This window comes from Thunnus maccoyii, chromosome 18 (genome assembly GCF_910596095.1).
Source record: "Thunnus maccoyii chromosome 18, fThuMac1.1, whole genome shotgun sequence".
Classification (NCBI taxonomy): domain Eukaryota; kingdom Metazoa; phylum Chordata; class Actinopteri; order Scombriformes; family Scombridae; genus Thunnus; species Thunnus maccoyii.
This window is the reverse complement of record NC_056550.1, coordinates 560,784-586,279: the sequence shown is the minus strand read 5'-3', so window position 1 is coordinate 586,279 and position 25,496 is coordinate 560,784. Positions and strand designations below refer to the sequence as shown.

At 39.7% G+C, this 25,496-nt stretch overlaps 1 protein-coding gene across 1 annotated transcript in view; it reads right to left on the bottom strand.

The window, feature by feature from the left end:
• LOC121884991 (junction plakoglobin-like) overlaps positions 1–25,496 on the bottom strand; it is a 114,426-nt gene that overhangs the window by 39,359 nt on the left and 49,571 nt on the right. Inside the window, exons 5-8 of the mRNA XM_042394144.1 lie at positions 6,980–7,181; positions 6,734–6,878; positions 6,543–6,646; positions 5,661–5,780 (exon numbers count right to left, since the gene is read on the bottom strand). Coding sequence (XP_042250078.1) covers positions 5,661–5,780; positions 6,543–6,646; positions 6,734–6,878; positions 6,980–7,181 — 571 coding nt within the window. The remainder of the gene's footprint in view (positions 1–5,660; positions 5,781–6,542; positions 6,647–6,733; positions 6,879–6,979; positions 7,182–25,496) is intronic.

The window sequence follows — 25,496 nt, the reverse complement described above, 5'->3', positions numbered from 1 at the left end:
CATGAGTTGCTTGAAAAATCCTATGAGGACACAAAAGAAATGTCAACTGAGGACGAACAGTTCATGAAAATTGTTGAAGACTCAGCCAACATTGTGGATGGACACTACAGTCTCAGATTACTATTCAGGAGGGATAATGTTTTACTGCCTGACAACCGTGAAGTTGCAGAGCAATGTCTTTCTAGCTTAAAAAGGAAGTTCTTGAAGAATGCATCATTTCATGAGGAGTATACGGGTTTCCTCAGTGATGTCAATGACAAGTTACACTGAGGTAGTGCCACAGGGGCAACTGAAACGAAAAATTGGAAAGGTCTGGTACAAACCTCACCATGGGGTGTACCACCCAAGAAAAGGAAAACTCAGAGTGGTTTTTGACTGTGGAGCATCTTTCATTGGTACCTCGCTCAATTCAGAGCTTCTTCAGGATCCAGACCTAACTAATCATCTCATAGGGGTACCTATCAGATTTCGCCAGGAGCCCACTGGAATGGGGGACATTCAAGCAATGTTTCACCAAGTAAAGCTTTCTAAAGAGGATGTTGATTTTCTGAGGTTCCTGTGGTGGCCTGGGGGTGATATAAGTCTTAATCCACAAGAATACCACATGACTGTGCACATTTTTGGTGCTGTGTCATCACCAAGCTGCGAAAACTATGCACTCAGAAGGACAGCTGAGGATAATAGGAAACACTTCAGACCTGAAGTGATTGACACAATCCTGAACAATATCTATGTTGATGACTGCTTAAAATCTGTTTCTATGGGAGATGTAGCAATACTGGTCATTAAAGCACTCACAGCTGTATGCCAGAGGGGAGGTTTCCACCTCTCCAAATGGATAACCAACAGCCACAGGGTGCTGTCCTCAATTCCTAAAGCAGACAGAAATAAAGAGCTCAACCTGGACAGAGGTCGACTCCCAACGGAAAGAGCATTTGGTGTGCAATGGTGCATGGAGGATGACAATTTTACATTCAGTGTCACCATCAAGCCACAGCCACACACACACAGAGAGGGGTATTGTCTATGGTCAGCTCCATCTATGACTCTTTAGGGTTTCTCGCACCCTTCACTCTGCCTGCTAAGCTGCTATTGCAAGAGCTATGTAGCATAAACTATGGCTGGGATGAGGAAATACCCAAGATGTTCTCTGTCCAGTGAGTTAAATGGAAGTTAGATCTCCAGAAGATCACTGACTTCAAGGTTATAAGATGCTTCAAGCCCAACAACTTTGGGCCACACACACAGGCACAACTTCACCATTTTTTAGATGCAAATGAACAAGGACATTGCATGGTGAGCTATTTGAGACATGAATGATAAGAACACTGTTCACATTGCATTCATGACGGGGAAGGCAAGAGTGGCTCACCTCAAAAGGATTACAATTCCCAGGTTGGAGCTTGCTGCTGCAGTGCTGGCCACTAGTGTGGATAAAGTACTCTGAACAGAGTTACAGCTGCAGCTTGAAAGCTCAGTGTTTTGGACCAATAGCCAATTGTTACTTAAGTACATAGCAAATCAACACAAGGTTCAACACATTTGTCGCCAACAGGATTTCCATCATTAGGGAGGCCACAGAGACGACACAATGGAGATATATGAATACAAAAAGCAACCCTGCTGATGTTGCCTCTAGTGGGAAGAAGGCAGACAAATTTATGGAGAACTGGAGTTGGATCCATGGCCCAGACATACTCTGGGAGTCAGAAAAAGACTGGCCAAAGTTTCCCATGGAATTTGTCATGCTCTCTTTTGATGACGCAGAGGTCAAAAGAAATCCTACTGTAAGTACAGTTATTGTCAAGGGCAATGAGAGTCCTACAGACAAGCTTCTCATGTACTTCTCCAGCTGGAGAAAGCTAAAAGTTGCAGTAGCATGGATTTTGAAACTCAAATAAACTTTGAAACTGCTGGCTTGCAGAAGAAGAGAGTTTCATTCCACTGTAAGTGCTTCAAACACAGTCACTAGAGGCACTGCAATGTTTTGGACCAGAAGATGACAAGTGCCAAAGCCACATTGGGTAGACAGACCATTACTCTGGAAGATCTAGAGAACTCAATCATCCGCCAAACCAAAAAGCAGCACTTCCCTGAGGAAATGGCAACATTGCAAATGGCAACATATGGTGTCAAAAAGACAAATAACATCTACAAACTTGACCGAGTGTTAAAGGACGGTGTGTTCAGAATAGGGGGACGCCTGAGTAGAGCAGCTATGCCAGAAGAGGTTAAATTCCCTGTCATACTCTCCAAAAGTTCCCATGTGTCCACACTCATTGTAAGACACATGCATGAAAGGACTGGAAGAGCCCACATTCTCTCTGAGCTTGGCAAAAGATACTGGATACTCACATTCCTCAAGACATTGGCCTAGGAGATGGAGTTGCAGCCATTTTCAACTCAAGCCTAATCATCAACCCTAGACTTAAATTTAATCATAACTCATTTGAAAGCCTTGTTCTTAGTCTCTTTCACCCAACCTGGAAAACTTTACCGTCCTCCTGGCCCATACTCTGAATTCCTATCTGAATTATCAGAGTTTTTATCAAACTTAGTCCTTAGTACAGATTAATTGTAATAGGTGATTTTAATATTCATGTGGACGTCGATAATGATGTCTTGGCACTGCGTTTATCTCATTATTATATTCAATTGGCTTCTCTCAGTGTGTAAATAAACCCACTCACTGTTTTAACCACATCCTCAACCTTGTTCTGACTTATGGGATTGAAATTGAAAATTTAACAATTTTTCCACAAAATCCTATTTTATCAGACCATTACTTAACTTTTGAATTCCTATTACTGGATTACACACCATTAGACAAAAATGTCTTCACTAGATGTCTATCTGATAGTGCTGTAGCTAAATTTAAGGAAGCAATTCCATCAATACTGAATTCAATGCCATGTCTCAATACTACAGAGGACTTATGCTAATTTTAGTCCCTCCCAAATTGATAATCTTGTTGATAGTGCCACAGGCTCATTGTGAATAACATTCGACTCCATTGCCCCTTTGAAAAGGAAGATAATAAAACATAAAATGGTATAACTCCCAAACCCGCAAATCAAAGCAAACATTGCAAAAATTTGAAAGGATTTGGCGTTCCACCAAAGTGGAAGAATCTCACTTTGTCTGGCAAGATAGTCTTAAAAAATATAGGAAGGCCCTCTGTAATGCCAGAGCTGCCTATTACTCAGCATTAATATAGGAGTATAAAAACAGCCTTAGATTCCTTTTCAGCACTTTGGCCAGGCTGACAAAGAGTCATAACTCCATTGATCCATGTATTTCTATACCTCTCAGTAGTAACAACTTTATGAGCTTCTTTAATGATAAAATTCTAACTATTAGAGACAAAATTCACCACCTCCTGCCCTAAACAGGCACCGATTTCTCCTCAAACACAGGCACCTTAGAAACAGCTGTAAATCCTGACATATATTTGGACTGTTTTTCTCCAGTCGACTTTTCTGAACTAACTTCAATGATTTGTTCAGCTAAACCATCAACCTGTCTCTTAGATCCCATCCCAACTGGTTTGCTTAAAGAAGCCTTACCCTTAGTTAATGCTTCTTTACTAGATATGATCAATCTGTCTTTAGTAAAAGGCTATGTACCATAGTCCTTTAAAGTAGCTGTAATTAAACCTCTTCTTAAGAAGCCTACTCTTGATTCAGGCATTTTAGCCAATTAAAGACCTATATCTAACCTTCCCTGTCTCTCTAAGATTGATCCTTGAGAAAGCAGTCTCTAATCAGTTATGTGACTTTCAGAGTGCATCATAGCACAGAGACAGCACTGGTGAAAGTCACAAACGATCTCCTAAATGCATCGGACAAACGATTTCTCTCCATACTTGTCTTGTTAGATCTTAGTGCTGCATTCGACACAATGACCATCACATCCTATTACAGAGACTGGAACATTTAATTGGCATTAAAGGAACTGCATTAAGCTGGTTTAAGTCCTATTTATCAGACTGATTTCAGTTTGTACATATTAATGATGAATCCTCCATGAAGGCAAAAGTTAGACACGGAGTTCCACAAGGTTCTGTGCTTGGACCAATACTATCCACATTGTATATGCTTCCTTTAGGTAATATTATTATGAAACACTCCATGCAGATGCAGATGATACCCAATTATATTTATCAATGAAGCCTGATGAAACCAATCAGTTAAACAAACTCCAAGCATGCCCTAAGGACATGAAGACCTGGATGACCTGCAATTTTCAACTACTAAACTCAGATAAAACTGAAGTTATTGTGCTTGGCCCTTAACACCTTAGAAACACATTATCTAATGATATAACTACTCTGGGTGGCATTACCATGGTCTCCAGCACCACTGTAAGGAATCTGGGCATTATCTTTTATCAGGATATGTCCTTTAACTCCCACATAAATCAAAATTCAAGGAATGCCTTTTTTCACTTACATAATATTGCAAAAATCAGACACATTCTGTCCCAAAAAGATGTTGTTACTCCTAGGCTGGATTATTGCAATTCCTTATTATCAGGCTGCCCGAACAAGTCTCTAAAGACTCTCCAGCTGGTCCAGAATGAGCTGCACATGTACTAACAAAAACTAGAAAAAGAGATCATATTTCTCCCATTTTAGCTTCGCTACATTGGCTTCATGTAAAATCTAGAATAGAATTTAAAATCCTTCACCTAACTTACAAAGCCCTTAATGGGCAGGCATCATCATGTCTTGAAGAGCTCATAGTACCGTATTACCCCACTGGACCACTGCACTCCCAGAATGCGGGCTTAGTGGTGGTTCCTACAGTCTCCAAAAGTAGAATGGGAGGCAGAGCCTTCAGCTTTCAGGCTCCTCTACTGTGGAACCATCTTCCAGATTTGGTCCAGGGGGCAGACACCCTCTCTACATTTAAGAGTAGGCTTAAAACTTTCCTTTTTGATAAAGCTTATAGTTAGGGCCGGCCAGGTTTGCCTTGGATCAGCCCTTAGTTATGCTGCTATAGGCCTAAACTGCTGGAGAACTTCCCATGATGCGCTGAGCTCCTCTTTCTTCCTCCTCCTCTCCATCTGTATGCATTCATGTACCATCAATGCATGTTACTAACTTGGCCTCTTCCCTAGAGTTTTTTGTGTTTTCTCATCTCACAGGAAACCTTGGGTTGTCCTGTTAGTGTCCTTCCCCGGCTATTGCTGCTGTTATTGTTATTGTTATGATTGTTGTTATTCTGCCCCCCCCCCCCCCACCTCTTTCTCTCTCTCTCTCAACCCAACCAGTCAACATTATGACTAAGGGTCTCATAATCATTATTTAAATAGTCAAAAATTTTTACATTGTGTCTCATACTGATTACTGTGTTGTACATCAAAGTTACCATTTTCAAAAATCATTACTGAAAGAGTCTAACACTGTTAAAGTCATAATAATAAAAATACACACTCTATGTGGATATGCACATCTATATACTTTTTACTTTTTGTCCAGGGCAGTTTTTCATTTCACTAATGCTTTTGCGGGAACAACCGCTTGCACATCATCTTGCAGCAGATTAAAACCCATAGTGTTGTAACAACATGGTAAACTGTCATAATGTGACCAAAACATTCAGATGTCCCCATACTTTTGGCCATGCAGTTTATCATTTCATAATTTCCATGGCTACCTTGTTGCGTGAGTTGTTACAGGTGAGGTTGGACAAGATGCCAGTGGCACAGGTCAACATGTTGACATCATCTGAGCCCAACTGGGTGACCAGTATCTGCAGCAGACCATCTAACCCCTCCTGGAGAGAGAGACCAATGGAGACAGAGAGAGAACAAATGAACAAATCATAGCAGTGCTATAGCTCCTGCTTACAGTAGTAGTAGTAGTAGTAGCATTGGCAGTAGTAGTAGGAGGCATTTACAGTGTTAGTGGTAGTCACACTGGCAGGAATAGTAGTGTTGGTAGCATTAAAGGTGCACTGTGTAGAATTTAGTTGCATCTAGTGGAACTGACTTGGCATAAATGGAATATAATATACATAATTATGTTTTAATTAGTGTATTATCACCTAAAAATAAGAATTGTGTTTTTGTTAGAATGAGCCCTTTTATCCACATGGGGAGCTGGTCCTCTTCCATGGAGCCAACCATGTTGCACTGCCATGTTTCTACAGTATCCCAGAATGGATAAACAAGACACTGGGTCTAGAGAGGGCCTTTTGTGCTTTTTGCAAGTTTCGTGGCCACCATAGGTTCTCCTACACGCTTGGAAGGGAAGGGACAGGGCTATTCATTTGGTTGCAATCTTAAACCTTGGTGCCACTAAATCTACTAAATCACAGTGGTCCTATAACAATAGTAGTGGTGGTAGTAGCATTGACAGTAGTAGTAGCAAGCAGGTAGATCTGGGTCTAAAAAGTGAAGCCAACTGACTTAAACCTGGATTCTCTCTAATGGCCAGCAGGGGGCAAGTCCCATTGTATAGTAGCACTGACAGGAGTAGTAGTGGTGGTAGCATTGGCAGTAGTACTAGTGGCAGTAGTGCGTGAATCAATACATACCTGTTTGGTTGCAGCATCTGACAGGTTGCGGAGAGTCCACAGACAATTCTGGATCAGACGCTGACTGGAACCTGTGAGGTGCTGACCCAAAGCCTGCATACCACCTGGACAGAGGTTTAAAAATATGTAAACATACTATACACCCATCACCACTCAATGTTCTACATTCATGTTCAGTGATGTTGACATACCAGCCTCTACTATTGCTGGCTTGTTGCTGGGACACACAGACAGCACTTTGAGCACACGGCTGGTGGTCCACAGCAGCTTCTCATAGTTGTAGTTCCTCATGATGAATACCAGACCCTCTGGGCCCCCATTGGCTAGTATGATTAGCTGGTAAGAGACAAGTAAGTGTAATTCTGTAATAAATAAGTGGATACAACTAGGATTTCCTGTCCGATGTTGAAGGTTCACACACCCCCACCTCTTCTTACCTTGCTCTCCTGGTTGCCGTAGGACAGGAGCTGCAGACAGTCAGTGGTAATGGCCAGGAATTTGGGGTTGCTCTTTTTCAGTAAGGGAACCATCCTCTGTAGACCGTCGGCAAGACGCACCGCCATCTTGGCCCCCTCTTGGTGCAGCAGCAGATTGTGGAGGGTGGTGATGGCATAAAATAAAACTGATTCCACCGGAGAACTGCATGAATGAGATAGAAAGAGAGGAAGGAAAGCATATAGAGATTTCATCAAATTAACTAATTTCAAGGAGCATTAAGCAATCCATGAGCTTTATTGACCCCTATCAGCTGCCAAAATCTCATTCTACACAAGTTTGTAGGATATGGGTGATGATGCCTCCATCATTAAACAGTTGAAAATGGAAGTTGTGTGTGTGTGGGTATGTGTGCTAGCGTGGGTACGTGAGTGCATGCATGCTTGTGTGAATGTGTGCTTATATATGTGAGTGGCTAAAACATTTCAGTTCAAAAACATTAAAATGTCAGCACTTTTAACACTTTTCTTTCAGCTTGGTGTTCACTCCATTTACCTACAGGCAATTGGCATCATCACTACAACTAGGAATGCCAAATATTATCATTTTAGATACACTGCACATACACTGCAAGATTGATACACTCATATGGGCTGTATGGAGGACTTGTGTAAAAGGCAGGATTGCGTTTGGACTTGGACCTGACCTGGAATGAGTGCCAGGTCACAGTGACCTGTACCGATGCCAAACATGTCAGTCCACCAAACCAAAACAGGAGACATTTGGAGATATTGGGAAAGAGGCGGAATACCACACACACAAATAGTGCAGGGATGCCCACTCAAATTTGGTTAAAGTCCAAAGATAAGTGAAATTTAGAAATGTCCCATTCTTCTTTAGAATTTAGGATAGCCAAAAAGTCTGGTAAACAGGATGAGACTTGTCACGCAACTCGAACACATACACACACACAGCCTGTCTTCAGTATAAAAAGGCATGTCACGTTATGTAATGTTGGAATTTTCTCTGTCTACGTCGTTGGTGAGCCGTTGTGAAATAAAAGAGATCCCCCATCTGACACCTTTGTCTCGAACATTTTGATTCCTCTGTTGTCTGCCTCTTTCTGCCACAACAACATCATTTAAAAAGACAAAATAAGTATTAAGTCAGCCTTTCACATGCATGTGCACAGGGTGCTTCATGTTCACATGTAGCCCATGTGTCATGCGACATGGGGTTGTGTATGTCATGTGGATCATTTGAGGTGGGAAAGGGTATAAGTCAGGTGGAGGAGTGGTGTTATAAAAAAGAGGCGATGAAATGGGGGTTTTATGCATGTTTTTGTCCTTTTATAACGTGTGACTGAGGCATGATCTAACAAAAAATGTGGATTATTTGAATTGTTCAAAGAAAAAGGGGGCATGTTTTTAATAACCTTTTTGAGGTATATAAGTTTAGAATCAGTCTAGTCATGTTATCAACTTTTGACAAAAGATTGTCTGCTTTTGTTCATCATCACCTCCAAATCCTTTCATCCATGGATGCTGCTACATCGGGCTGTCAATCATTTGTTGTCAAGTCTACACCATCAGTACAGCTGTTTTCGGCTCATTGCTATTGTTCAGTGGTGTAACTACACAAGGTTGCAGTGGATTTTTTAAGACGTGGTCCACTATGACAAAGAATATAAGGCTACCATATACTGAGATGCCATCAGAGTGTCTTTTTCTGCCAGCTCTTCTATTTGTTATGGAGTGCTGTGAGGCTAGTGTGTGAAGAAAAGATGTTCTCCCATCAGCAGTGAAAACGCAGTGATGAAGTGAAAAAGGTGATTTGTGTTTTTAATTTCAATGTATAATTTTTACCATATTTTTGAACAAATCAATTTGTACATCCACAAACAAGCCCGACATCAGAGACTGAACTGTCGCTTGCTTCCAATGATTCCCGTAAGGGTAGGCATTCCCTTCAACCACTGCGACAATAAAGTCAGACTGTTTCATCTCTACTCAGTGTCAGCAACAATCACCAAACTTCCCACGCTTCCAGGTTCATCGCCAGAGTCAGCAAGCGTGACGTCACAGACCCATCACTGCCTTCATGGCCACAGCCTGCATCATCAGCACCCCCGGTGGGAGCCAGGTCGTATTTCCCCCTGTGCAGCAAACATAGCCAATGCTTTTCTAGAAGCTTCAAGTTCCATCATAGTTAACGGCACCAGGAAGTCAGTTGCTAATTTATGTCACCTCAGTAAGGTCTATCGTTATGTGTATTGGATTGCTAGTTACCATGCAATTAATCTAACGTCACTTCAGTAACGTCTGCTGTTATGTACACCGGCCAAATGCCAAATACTATCATAACTATTCTAACAGCATATCGGTAACATCCATTATTACATGCAAGTCACTAATACAAATAATCTAACATTACTTCAGTATTGTCTGCTGTTACATGCACCTGTTGCAAGTTACTAATACAAATAATCTAATATCACTTCAGTATCGTCTGCTGTTACGTGCACCGGGTTGCAAATTACTAGTACAACTAATCTAACATCACTTTAATATTGTCTGCCGTTACGTGCACCAGGTTGCCAAATACTATAACTACTCTAACATTATATCAGTAACATCAATCGTTATGTGCTTTGGGTTGCAAGTTACTAATACAAATGATCTAACATCACTTCAGTATCGTCTGCCATTACATGCACCTGGTTTAAAGTTACTACTACAACTAATCTAATGCCGCTTCAGTAACGTCTGCTGTTACGTGCACCGGGTTGCCAAATACTATTAAAACTATTCTAACATCATATCTTTAACATCCATCTTTATGTGCACTGGGTTGCAAGTTACTAATACAACTAATCTAACGCCACTTCAGTAACGTCTGCTGTTACATGCACCGCTTCGCAAGCTACTAATACAACTAATCTAATGTCACTTCAGTAACGTCTGCTGTTACGTGCACCAGGTTGCAAGTTCCTAATACATCTAATCTATCTGTAACATCCATCATTATATGCACTGGGTTGCAAGTTCCTAATACAACTAATCTAACGCCACTTCAGTATCATCTACTGTCATGTGCATGGGTTGCTAAATACTATAACTACTCTAACATTATATCAGTAACATCTATCGTTATGTGCTTCAGGTGGCAAGTTACTAATACAAATGATCTAACATCACTTCAGTGTTGTCTGCCATTACATGCACCTGGTTTAAAGTTACTACTACAACTAATCTAATGCCGCTTCAGTAACGACTGCTGTTACGTGCACCGGGTTGCCAAATACTATTAAAACTATTCTAACATCATATCTTTAACATCCATCGTTATGTGCACTGGGTTGCAAGTTACTAATACAACTAATCTAACGCCACTTCAGTATCATCTGCTGTTACGTGCACAGGTTGCTAAATACTATAACTACTCTAACATTATATCAGTAACATCTATCGTTATGTGCTTTGGGTGGCAAGTTACTAATACTAAATCAAACATCACTTCGGCAACATCTGTAATGGCAAGTTCCTAATACAAATGATCTAACACCACTTCAGTATCGTCTGCTGTTAAGTGCACCGGTTTGCAAGTTACTAATACAACTAATCTAATGCCACCTCAGTAACATCTGCTGTTATGTGCACTGGGTTGCAAGTTACTAATACAACTAATCTAACGTCACTTCAGTAACGTCTGCCGTTACATGCACCAGGTTGCAAATTCCTAATACAACTAATCTAATGCCATTTCAGTATTGTCTGCTGTTACATGCACCGGGTTGCCAAATACTATTATAACTATTATAACGTCATATCAGTAATATCCATCGTTATGTGCACTGGGTTGAAAGTAATTAATACAACTAATCTAACCTAACTTCAGTATCGTTTGCCATTATGTGCACCGGGTTGCAAGTTACTAATACTAACTCAAACACTACTTCAGTAACATCTGCCATTGCATGCACCAGATCACAAGTTAATACAACTAATCTGACATCACTTCAGTATCGTCTGCTGTTACACGTACCACGTTGCAAGTTAGTAATAGAACTTAGAATAGAGCAGCCAACTCGAGTCAGGGCATCTGGCACCAGGATGCCAGCACCCCCTGCCACTCACTTCCAGCAACCTCAGCAGCCAGTTTAGTCAAGGCATCTGGCACCAGCGCCCCCTGCCACCCAATCCCAGCAACCACAGCAGAAATGCCCAGACAACACCACCTCTATATAGGTGCTGTTCTTTCTGCCAGTTTTTGGGGGTTTCCATGGTAGACGATGATTCTCCTCCAAATGGCCAACCGAGATCACACAGTTGCAGGAAATTCTTTAAAACATCTCCAGTTGTTCATGAGATCTACCCAGTGTCATTGCTTCACAACAAATACAGCATAACCTACCCATCGTTCGATCTCGTCACTGTGACAGTTTCATTACCTATGCCCCGTCCACGATGGCCATTAAAACACAAACCATCCATGTTGATCCGAGTGGCATCAACTTCTTCTCTAATCTCCTGACAGCCAGGCCTGTTCTCCAACCATTCTCCTTTAATTTCACTCCTTATAGAACTTTTACGCCAAGCGTGAGCTAAAAATCCTCGCCACCTTCCTCTTACTGCTGACTTGCTGTAAGTCAGCATTCACACCATCTGCTCCAGATATTGCATTTCTGACGTTGCTTGCAATTTACAAGTCACGTTCTCACTTGCATTCTTCGGTTTGCTCATATGCTCCGAATTCACTGCCTCAACTCTTCACTCCAACCCAAGCTGCTAGGCCTGCTTTTCAGACTTATCTTATTTCTCAGATGACACCATCTCCCTCTCTCTCAACCCAACTGGTCAAAGCAGATGGCAATCCACCTAGAGCCCGGTTCTGTTTGAGGTTTCTTCCCATTAAAGGGGAGTTTTTCCTTGCCGCCGTCGCCAAGTGCTTGCTCATGGGGGAATGTTGGGTCTCCGTAAATTAAGAGTATTGTGTTGACCTGCTCTATACGAAACACGCCACGAGATAAATTAGTTGTGATCTGGCGCCATTTAAATATTGACCTGACTACTCAAAACAAACTAAAAATAGATCAGTCTGGTCAGCCATACCCAATTTTACTTCAAAGTTCAATCTCTGCTAATCCTTTTGAGACCAACACAAATACTTGCCATTCCAATTCATTTTGCCAGACACTCATTCAGGATCAGAGCCACTGCTTCAGCCTTCATACAATTCACAAGCCATCATTCCTCCCAAATGTATCATCACTACACGCATTGAGATTTCAAGATCTCAGATCTTCTCAACCTTATCTTAAGTAACTAGAGGTTTTTGGGGGTCCACTGTTGCCCGGGTGTTACAGCGGATTCCCCATAAGCTTCCCCACAACGCAGCCAGCAACCGGAAGAACTATGCATATCTATCATTTTCCTTAATAAATCATCCAAACGTATCCTGTTGATGGTGTGGTCCTTGCCAGTGAATTGAAGCTATTCAGAGAAGTTTCAGGAGCAGGAACACACCTCAACCATGCCAATTCTGACATTCCTATAAATACCACCTAATCCTCTCCTCTTCTTCCGCTCTCGTATTCTGTGCCCTTCCCCCCACTCTATTTCTCTCTCCGTTTCTTCATGATTCTCCTCTCCTTTGTAGGGTCCTGAGGGGGTCCACTGTTGCCCGGGTGCCGCGGCGGATTCCCCAAAAGCTTCCCTACAACGCAGCCAGCAACCGGAGGAACTATGCATATCTATCGTTTTCCTTAAAATGATCCAAACACATCTTGTTGATGGTGTGGTCCTTGCTAGTGAAACATTTTTCAACATCTAATGAGACAAAAGCTAATATAGTAGAGTGTTTCAACAAGACCCTAAAAAAATGTATATGGAGGTATCTAATAGCTATCAATTCACACTGTTACACAGATACATTTCAACACATTGTACATGCTTATAATCACTCCTACCACAGATCAATCAATATGACACTGGCTCAAGTCAATAAGGAAAACAAGAGGACAGTTTTCAACAACTTATACAAAGCAAAGGCTTAACCATCTATATTTTTTAAATATAATATTGGTGACAAAGTGAGAATCTCAAAGCTTCGTGGAATTTTCAGAAAGGGTTATCAACAAACTTTTACAGACAAACATTTTATAATAACAGAATGTATACAGCGAAACCCTCTTGTTTATAAATTAAAAAATCTGTGCTGGGGAAATATTGCAGGGATCTTTTTATGCAACACCTAAACTGAATATTGACCATTCTGTGTCATACTCGATAGGTGTGAGGAGAAATGAAAAAAACTGTGTGGTAACGTAGTGACAGCTTTTTTGTGACACTGCCTAGCAATGCATCTTTATCTGTGTACCCTCAAAACAAAATATGGAATAACAGAACAAAGCTTGCAAAGCCTATCAACCTCAAGGAACCATATGAGGTGGGGTTTATTGAGATAAAATGACGCTACTCCACAGCCTGTCAGAGGAGTGTGTAAAAAGCGAGTTTTACATATCATCCAGTTGCGTAGACTACATCAACCTTAATAACACGTTTTTATATTTATGCGTTAAAATCACCAATCTGGATGGATCCAATATGGGACAACAGGATGAAGTAAGTCTGATCAACTACCCTGGTTGTACACCTTTTTCTCAAGTTGATATAACCTTGGGAGACAGACTGATTTCGCAATCTTCAAACACATACCCATATAGGGGTGTGATAGAATGCCCACTAAACTATGGAAAGGATACACAGTTTTACACAGTAGACACACAGTTTGTACGTGGACTATTTATCAAGGATACAAATGGTTATATGGATGAACATTCGGCTTTAGGTGACAATCAAGGATTGAGACAGAGGGCACAATATACATCTCAAAGTTGATTTGTAGAATTGATCGTTCCTGTTTATGCTGATCTATTTCTAAAAAACGGTATGGATCTCAAAATTAAATTAATACGAGCAAAAGATGAATTTTGTCTAATGGTTCTAGGAAATCTGAACTATCGTGTCAACATAGTATCTGCTATTATTTATGTTAAAAAGGTTTCTATTGCCCCTAGTATCAACTTGGCTCATGCCAAAGCTTTGACCCATGCTACTGTAAAATACCCAATTGATCATGTATGTCTAATAAATTTTTCCATTTCTGCTGGTAACAAAATCTGTAATCAAGACAATTTATTTTTGGGGTAGATCCCAAAGTTTATTGGCATGTGTTTTGTTGATAATGAGGTTTTAAATGGTGCCTATGGCAGTAACGCGTTTAGATTCCAGCACTATGATACTGAGTCTTTAGCTATATATGCCAAAGGGCATACATATTGAGATATCCAACCGTCACAAGGTGCTCTTCGACAACTATTGACACAAATAGGAATGAATACCATAGAGCTAATTTCGGTCATTAACAGCATATCAAAAGAAACTTGTTTTCTAAGGGTATTTGCTTGTGACCAACTACCCGAATATGTTCAGGAATCTGCTGTGCTTGTAGTCAACACAGATCCCTCTCATTTAGGAGGTGCACACTCGTTGGCAATGTATATTACAAAACAGAGGTGTTTGTTTTTTTGACTCTTTTGGAGATGACCCATGGCACCCCGATTTCCCTGATAGCATATCCACTATTCTTGAGATTAACTGTGGAAATGTGTTTTATTCTACTAGGCAATTGCAAGACAAATTTACAACCACTTGTGGCCAACACTGTGACATTTTTTTATTTAATATTCAAAAAGGTCTGTTCTACCACTGTATATTAAAAAAGTATGGTAATAGTCTTGTTTGTAATGATATAATGGTCTGTACGTTTGTCAATCAAATTCAACTTGATTTATATCATTGTTTTGATTTCACCTGTGTGCAGTGTGCACAGGTCTGCACGTTTTTGTATATTGTGTTATGATTTCTTTTGTACAACAAATAAAAGTCACAGACAAAAAAGACAATTCAAAGTGTTTAATTCAAACATTTTACACATTTTAAACAAAAGTCAGTTTGTAAACATAGACATGTTAAATAACATATGAAACAGATAAAAATAAAACATAAAAACATAGAATATATACATACATTAAATAAATATAATAATACGAAAATCAAAACTTCCTCTGTCTTTTCAGGCGTTTACCTTTTTTCTTTACACTAGTTACAGGCGCATCTGAAAATGAATATTTATCAATATTGCGAATAGATGTAGTGGAACTCTTGTAACCAGTAATAGGTTCTCTTGCCTGAGTGCTTTGCACTGCTAATAATGGTACATTTAACATAGCAAGAGACTTCCAAAACTCATGCCAATCTATTTGTCTGGAAGAGTCTACAATCTTGTATGGGTATGTGATACTCTTAAACAAACCATACATGTGTGACATTATTAATTACAAGTTCTCCCTGTTCGGTCCAAGATACATCTCTTTATTTTTTCAACAGATCCATAATATACCGTTTCTAATAGGCATATGTTGCATAATCTTAGAAATAATGACATCTTTTGTATCCTCATCACCGTACAGCTGTTGCTTTTCTTTCTATTCATTCCCTCCATCCTCAGGAAGTGATAGTGTCAAAAGTCCTTTTTCATCATCCCCCTTTCTAATGACATTTAAAAAAGTTGTAAAACGATACTACAATACTACGATACTGTACTGTTATCTATACTACTATACATTATCCAGCTCACTTTCTACTTTTTGTCTAATAGATTCACGACTGCCAGTTTGTCTTATTGCATCCAGCTGATGCTGTCGAACCAAATACATTTTCTGCATATGTTCCATTTGTGAAAAATAACAACAACTACAACAACAAAGCAAACAAACAAACAAACTAAAACATTTTAGCCTTGTGAGAAAAGACTGGTAAATAAAAGGTATGGCAGCTCCTAGTAGTGGTAGCAAAAATCCTCATCCAGTCTGGTTGATCACTTTCTTTTTTTAGAAACACAAATCTACTTGTCTGCAGTCAATCTAATCCTAGACTGTTCCTTCTTCAAATGTCTGTACGAACTCGTAGTCAAAGGTATTTTCCCTTTTAACACATTCAGGGCTATTTCACACAAAACATGAATAAAATCTTTGGTGGTATAACTTGATCCACATTTCTATGGATACGGGATGAAATTTCACTAGATCACTTGTTTTTTGGTACATAGACAGCAGGATGGTCTAACAACATATCTGTTCTGAGTCTCAGATTATCTGATATGTTGGCTTTAAAGTCAACTAATAAATACCTGTAAGGTACAGCTGTTGAATTATTAAAAGATTCTAAGAAATATTTTGTCTTGTATGGAAACATCTGTCTGGCTAATATAAAGATTTGGTATGGGTGTCTAGGATTTTTATACAGAACACGATAATTGGTATTCAGATTAATGGTTCTACTGGCCTTACCCTGAATAAATAAATTCTGTACAAGATATATACAACTGAGGTTTCTATGGTGGACATACTATGTTCTAAACTTCTAAATTGCAACTCGCATCATTCTTTAGATCGTCAATGATAAGTAGGTTGACTTTATGTGGTGGGAAAAGAGTGTCGTCATAGAGAAGAGTCCTTCCACAAAATGTATATCCCTTATTTTTAAAAAGTCATCATATAACACAAGTTAATATATACAACATTATCTATTTTTTCTGGAGTCTGGTGTCAAAAAGCTCAATGTCCATACGGTAGTGTTTTGAAATCAGGAAAGAACCTGTATTTGTTGTACACCACCTGAATGGTATCTGCCTTTGTTGTTATTGGCTCATTCATAGACCGGTTATTCACAAAGCTGTTTACCAGTCTTACTAAGGTGTCCTATGTAACAACTGCTGCATTTTTTGCATTCAGAGTCACACCCTTGTACTTTATAGCAGTCTTCTTCTTACATATGAAGTATGTGTAGCATTTAGGACCTGCAGACATATATTCTATAATAAAGTCCTCATGCTCTGTCCCTCACAGATCTCAATCATTTATCTCATCTGTCAAATAACATAGATACAGACCAAGAGGAGGAATCCAACTGCTGTCACACAATAGAAATATAACACTGTCTGTATCACAGTACAAAACCCAATCACCTAACTTCATACAGCATGAATCTGGCATGTGCAGCTGTCATGGCACCCACGAAAACATTCACATCTTCCTACAGTCCTAGAAGCCTGTGAAGATGAAGGAAAACTGTCTCATGTCATAATCATCACTAAACATCAACTGAATTTTTCAGGGTCACATGTTGCAAGAACGGTCCTTAAACTGAATCTATCCAACAGGCTGTTTAAAATTAGCTTGGTACAGCTTCGCACTGCTTTTTTGACACATATGTTTTCGGGATTCAGCCTTATACCTTCTCTAGCATTGTAATTCTCAATGTATTCACGCTGTGCATCCTCACTAGTCACATGGCTTGGGTAGCCTGATGTCTCCTGTTTACACAAGATGGTGGCGCACGTACGTGCAGCAGCTCAGCACTCCACGCGCCAGCACTCATTAATCAGTATTATTCTAGTCTATTTATTTTTGACGCCACATATGCATACGGTAACATAAAATACAGCTGACACAAACTACTAAGCATCAGTTCAACAGACAGTGGCTGTGTTTTCAACAACGAGAACTCTGGCCACAACATCCCGACAGAGCTCGTCAGACCACCGGCATCTCCATGGGTTACTGTTCCAGCTGGAAAGCGACGAAAGCGGCGCACAGAGAGGAAACAGAATCGAGGCCGCCGAGCCGGCATTCATGCTAGGCTAGCAAGAGACCCGCACAAACCTCCGCTGCCAAGTCTTTTCATTACTAATGCAAGGTCACTTGCCAACAAAATGGAATGAATTTACTATATCCATGCAGAAAAACATACAGGATTGCTGTGTTATGGTCACAACGGAAACATGACTCAACCCAATGATCCCAGAGGAGGCTATCGGGCTATCGGACCATACAGCACACCACTCCAACAGGAATAGAGACTCTGGTGAGAGCAGGGGAGGAGGACTTTGTGTATACACGAACAACAACTAGTGCACCAACATAAAGACTATTGATAACCACTGCTCTCCGGAATATTTTTCAATTAAATGTCGCCCTTCCTACATGCCACAAGAGTTCACAATTGCCATAATCATTGCTGTATACATTCCTCCGGATGCTAATACTACAACAGCCTTCGGCTATTTGCTAATTACCAACAGCAAACAACAGAGTGCCCACCCAGATGGAGTTTTTGTGATAGCAGGTGATTTCAACCAAGCAAACCTAAAGACTGTCCTCCCAAAACCTTATTAACATGTACAATGCCCCACAAGAGGAAAAAACACACTTGACCATGTTTATAGCAACATCAAACATGTGTTCAAGACATCACTTCTCCACCATCTGGGCCAGTCTAACCACAGACTAACAAATTATGGGTGTATTCAAAACACCCCCATTGTTTTCATAACTTTGAACTCGCCTAATCTAATGGAGACTGCTAGGTCTAACTGTACTCAACATTTACTGAGCATTTGCTGACTACAACCCTACGTCAATGACTTCAGGCCAGTGGCATTAACACCAGTAATCATGAAGTGTCTGGAGAAACTGGTCCTTAGGCACATCAAGGCTGCTCTCCCACCCACCCTGGACCCACACCAATATGCATACAGAGCCACAGGTCAATGGATGACGCCATTTCCAATGCCCTCCACACTGTACTGCTTCACCTAGAACAACAAGGCGCATATGCACAGCTGCTGTTTGTGGATTACAGTTCTGCATTTAACACAGTCATACCCAGCAGATTGTTCTCAAAGCTGTCCAACCTAGGCTTTGAAAACAACATCTGCCTTTGGTTAAAAGACTTCTTAACAGTCTCACACTGTACTGCTTCACCTAGAACAACAAGGCGCATATGCACAGCTGCTGTTTGTGGATTACAGTTCTGCATTTAACACAGTCATACCCAGCAGATTGTTCTCAAAGCTGTCCAACCTAGGCTTTGAACACAACATCTGCCTTTGGTTAAAGGACTTCTTAACAGACTGGCCACAGTCAATCTGGATGGGCCCTCACCACTCTCCCACTCTGTCACTCAGCACAGGGGCTCCACAAGGCTGTGTGCTGAGCCCCCTCCTCTACTGTCTGTACACTTTTGACTGTATACCAACTCATAACATGAACACAATCATTAAATTTGCAGACGACACAGCAGTGGTGGGGCCGATCACTGAGGGCAATGAGTCTGCTTACAGAGTGGAGGTACAGAGGCTGACAGACTGGTACGCAGAAAACAACATGGCACTTAACACCAAAAAAACAAAAGAATCATCGACTTCAGGAAGAAGCAGGACGACCACCTCCCACTGCACATAAAAAGACTGCCAAACAGGGCATTTCGATTGTTAAAACACGTCATGCTGCACATGTTTGGTTTTTTTCTGTCTTTCCCACTCACATTCCCACATGACCACTACACGAGGATCATAGTCTCTTTTTAGGGCTGAGATTTTTTTCATTATACTGTCTGTACAACACACTATATGCAATCTTACTGACGGGTTGTCATGGCCACTGTAATGAGGCATTAGAGTATGTTTTGTGTTGGTCTATGTTACTACCATCATATGTCAAAGCCAATGTGTCGCTAGGCAAGAAATTTGTTATGTAAATGGCCACACAAAATGATGCCAGTGTTGTACATAGGAAGGGGTCTAAGCCAGTGCACTTGAGAATTGTTTAGCAGTAGACCGTGCATGCCTTCAACATTATTGACACTATAGTGATGCAGCTCTTTCTGGAAGTCAAGCACCTGGTGGCAGACAGCGATACACCGTTGCATGAAAGTGACCCTTTTACTATAAGTCATTGTGTCATACCCATAATAAGAGGGGTCAGGGTAGGGTCCTCTGTAAAACTTATTAGATCTGGTGTTGAATTTGTGAGGGAAATATCCTTTTTCTATATCATCAAACTCTAGAATTGCAGGGGTCTTTGCTAAATGCATAGGGAGAAAGCTAAAGGAATCAATCCACCTCTGCTTGTATGTCTAATGATACATTAGACATACAAGCTGCCTCTCATAGTTAGGCTAGGTACAAAACCCTGCTCCGTTGTTTGACGAAGAGTTTCACACAATCTGCACTTGTGGTGCACCACTTTTTTACCTTTGCATATGATGGCACAGACAAAGTTTGGTTCATGTCTACCGTCATGGTAATGAGTTTCAAAATAAAATATGTACTTTGTGTCCGGATCTTCCTTGGGAATAGGCTGTATGTAGCATTTGTGTTCAGTGTCAATGACCAGGACTTCTCCATGGTGCTGACACTTCCCCTTCAAACAGACATACCCCTTTGGTGGTTTTTGTCTTTCTTCCTCTGTGGTGTGAAGTATGGCCTACAACATTTTTCACAGAATTTTACACAGCTACATGGTGTAACACTGTATGCTGGAGAGCATTGTTTGTGCATCTCATATCCACTTGCAGTCTTTTCATTTTACAGATTTGCCTGGACGGCTGCTGCAGTCTGACAGACATACATTGCAGTAGAATCCACACCTATGTGATAGAACCATACTGTAGGGTTTGTAACAGTTGTCACAGATATAAAGTGATGCAAAGACTCCTGTCTTTTTTGTAATACCGCAATAATGGTCGTCATGTAGATACATGACCTCCTCTATATTTTTTGTCTCTTAAATCAATTGGTTGTCTGACTTCTATAGCATTAAAGCAAGGTATTTTCTTTCTATTTCTACCACAACCTGTTTGACCCTCCCGTGGCCAGCCAAATTATCCGCAGAGGTCTCCTCCTCTCCAAAACAAACGGACCTGCATGATTAAAACAGGTAAAAACACTGAATAAAGCTGTTTCATGTTAAAATCAGAGTTTCTCCAGCGCTATTCAGCAGGCACAGGACATCCAGTAGGGGCTGGTAGCCAAGCTGCTGATAACATTTGCTCAGTTTGTTTCTCTGATAACTTAAGATCCAGACATTCAGCAGGTTTTTACCTGGAGCCGAATTATCTGCAGAGGTCTTCTTTTCTCGAGAACAAACAGAGCCGGTGATTAAAATAGGTGAAAACACTAAATAAAACAGTTTCATGTAAAAAATCAGTGTTTCTCTAATGTTGTTCAATGCTCTGATAATTTAACATCCAGACATTCAGCAGGTTTTTACCGAAATTATCCGCAGAGGTCTCCTCTCCAAAAACAAACGTACACTGGGATTAAAACTGTAAAAATACTGAATAAAGCTCTTTGGCGTAAAAAATCAATGTTCCATGAGCACAAGACTTCTGGGAGGGGCTGCTAGCCAAGCTGCTGCTAATGTTTGCTCAGCAAAAATGACCAAGATTTAAAAAGTTTAACATAAAAATGTGTTTCTGTCGAACAACCACAATGCCGATGTATTATCTTGTATGTGTATACTCTTTGGTAGACACCATTGTGGTAAACAGCTACAACGCTGAGGTATTATCTTGTGCGCGTATACTCTTAGGTAGACACAATTGTAGTGGACAAACATAATGCCTACGAATGCATCTTTCGCATGTATACTCTTTGGTGTAGGGGATATGACACCATTGACAGGCGACCAAATGAAACGTACTGTGACCTTGATTAAAATTACAGATTTCTCTGGGTTTGAAAATTGTTGGAAACATTTGGGATAATGTAAGTACACAACTCAACAAACTACATATCATAGGTCTAGTTGTTTTAAGACATTTTAATGTGGAATAGTTACATATAGCTTTAAGATCCTGTTCATTAATTTGTTGCAAATTTGCAAAAGTTTGTTTTTTGAGAATGTTTTTTTTTTTTTAATAACAGCTTTGGTTCTCTTTAAAATAATTTTGTCCAGTCATGGAGTAACAGGTAAAATCAGCAGGGTTTTATTGCTAAAAGTATGGAAACCTGATCACTGTAATCTCAATATAAGGATATTTGTTAGATATTGTTCAAAAATTAATTCATTAATTTTAATCATGTCCTCATGTATTGACGTAGCAGGATAGTCGTTCCATGTCTGATCCATTGTTGATATCCATTTGCTGGGTCTTGACAAACATCCTCAACCTGACGGGTCTGTTTAAATATCTACGTGTATTGTCTATGTATTAGACAATTTCATCTGTCATTCTGAGATTAGTTAATTCTGATAAACATTATAACTAGCCATTATGACATGTATTTTTTAAAATATGTTAATGTAGCCTACACAATAATAAACTTTCATGTTGTAGTCCTTTTATGTGTAATCTTTTGCATGTTTGTGCACTGCTTTGCGTGTGTGTAACAAGCAGAGTTTACGCGTGTTGTGCATCCGCCTATGTAGACACATATTGCTATCTTGATAATGCACCCTTAAAATAACAATGAAATACTGCACCATTGACTTAAGACCAAGTTTAAGTTGGTCAACCGCGCAATCCCTTTCAGCTTCCTCAAGATAGCAATGTGCCAACAATGCGCCTGACCACAGGCACTCAGATGGGCGTAAGTGCATTTGCTATTTAAAAAATGTGGGCACTGGACGGGATATTGACAACTGCGTCAGTCTTAAACTAGCAAAGACACTTACATTGCGCTTAGGGGTGTAAGAGTCATTGCGGGCCCAAAGTCACTTACATCCCAAAACCATTTCTTCTTCTGACCACAGCAGTGGTTGTGAACATAAAAACACATAAAACAAACAATTACAATATACCCCTTTTTAAAAATATATAAGTACATAAGTAGTGACATACTGATGAAGACATACCTAAGTTTGGGTTGCTTTGCAGGTGGTGCACCTTCACAGCTATGGCTTGCAGAGTCTAATTTTTGTACCACAGAATTTATTTTGATGAGCTTTTCTGCTAAAAATTTTAAACAAAAAAGACACAGAATACTTAAAATTATTCTCTAAAACTGATCAGATCATATGCACCATTAAAAACATGTGGGATGTTAATTAGAATTTAATTGCTGTCATTCTGTCTATTGTACTGTTTCAGAGGCCTATAATATTTGACGACGGTTCTGCAAGTATTCTCAACAGCCTTATGATCATTGACCAAACCTGCAAAACAAGAAAAAAATCTTTATTTGTTTATACCAAAATCACACATCCTGTGGTCTTTCTAGATGTGAAAGAAAATATAGCATACTGTTGTTGTCCTTGTTGTAGCGTTTCAGCTGTTTAGGATGTACTTCTCTTTCAACTTTCTCTAGAGGTCAAACAAATCTACACGACATACAAAAAATTATGTGTTGCATGTTAAAAAAATTCTTATATTATTTTTTAACTTCAAGAACCATTTTGGTGAACATATATAACATTAACTCACCATTGTTAGTAGAAGCTCCTTCAATTATTTGCTCTCCATTGGTGTATGCACCTATTAAGACAGATCTTAAGGAGAGTAGCATAGTTTTGGGGTATTTTTTGTATAATTAAAATAATAATTAAATACTCACCATATATCAACACCATGATGATTCCCATGAAAGAAAGGAATGTTCTCACAGTGTAAAGCTTTGTAGAATCGGTTTGTCATCAGCAACAAGATATCCAGGATGAAAAGTACTGTCTATACTGTATCTGTGTGTTGTCTGTCTCTCTTTTTATTGCTAGGTCATCCCTCAGTCACACCTTTGTCAAATACATTAAAGACATTAGATAAAAATCCTTTCAAATACTCATGAGGACATGTCATTGTAATGTCTCAGCATGTAAACACAGGCACCTATTATGACTAGACTGATTCTCAACTTATATACCAACAAAAAGGTTGTTAAAAACACAAACTTTTTTCTTTGAACAACTCAAATACATCCCCTTTTTTTTTGTTAAATCATGCCTCAGTCACACCTTGTAAAAAGACAAAAACATCCGCAAAAACCAAATTCCACCCCCTTTTTTATAACACCACTCCTCCACCTGACTTGTACCCTTTCCCACCTCACATGATATAACATACACAACCACATATCACATGACACATGGGCTACACGTGCACTTGAAAATGTGTGTGATGTGCGTGCCTTGTGCACACACATACACGAGAAAAGGTGATTTATATATACTCCTGACAAAGTATTAGACCTGCTGCAATGGATAACAGACAAAGACAGTTAACAGAATGAGGGGAAAAGAACATATGAAGAAAAAGAGACATAAAGCAGCCTCCACAAAGAAAAGATACAGAAATTTATTATTTTGCCAACACAGCCTTTCTGAATTTGATGTTGAGTTTTTATCCACAGATCATACATCAGTGGAGAATGTTGTAGAATAACATTCTGTTGGAGAAGGAGAAAGAGGATTTTTCTGATATTGTCTATTTTCTACACAAAATAAGTATAAAGAGATACAGGAGGTTGTAGAGGGTGATGATGGAAAAGAACAAAACCAAGCTTACTGAAAAAATAAAAGATAGAGAGAGAGCAAAGGTGGGAGAGTGCATGTTAACAGGCGGAAGTGGAGAGAGACAGAGAGAGAAAAGCTTCATATAGATAGCATTAATGGAAGTCACACACACCAACCCTGCCACTCTCGCTGAAGCTCTTTTAGTTTGTTTTTTTTTAAATTCAATTTCCTTTCATTTTCTGTGTAAATTAAGCCCCAAAATCAATTATGAGTATGAATTATCCTTCCTGTTAAGCCTCAGTGTAAGGGATTAACTATACAGCCCTGCCTGTGGGTCGGAAAGGAAATGCTAGCCTGTTAGCCTCATCTGCTACTGATACTTTTCAGTTGATGTCTGGTTTCCATGTTGAAAGTCAAAAGGTTTCTAAATTTACAACCTGGCAGTAATAATTGTATATGTGTACTTGTACTTGAGCCTGACTCTGCAAAATGTTTACTTTACATTTTCTGACTTGCCTGAAACTTGATTTGTGTCGTGATTTTCTTCTCTTATTTTTACATTTTACTTTATTGATAGACTACTTACCTATAAGTCTGAGACCAAAATTCATATTTAAAAATAACATTATGGACTGCCATAATAAATTTGAAGAAACCTGTAGGTAATGTGCTGCTCTGTAACTACAGTTGCTGCTGTAAGGTTTTCAAACCTCACTTGAGATTCTGTCCCTCTTCTTTCAGTTTGTGAATTTAATTCAGTTCAATTCAATTTTATTTATATAGCGCCAAATCACAACAAAAGTCATCTCAGGGCACTTTTCACATGGAGCAGATCTAGACCATACTCTTTCATTTACAGAAAGAGAGACCCAACAATTCCCCCATGAGCAAGCACTTGGCAACCGCGGTAAGGAAAAACTCTCCTTTAACAGGCAGCCCACGCCTTTACTTGAAGAGTTTACCAACTTTTATGTAAACAGTGTCACAGCTCTTGTCAATCAGATGTATTTGTCTTTTTAATATTTATCTCTTAATTTAGGCGACAAAACCCAAGAGTTTCATGACAGAGCCACAGCGATGCTCAAACCTATCTTTAAATCATCTCAAAAACTTCTGTTTGTATTATTTTTCAGTCAATTCTTGAACTTATGGCTAGATCTTTTACT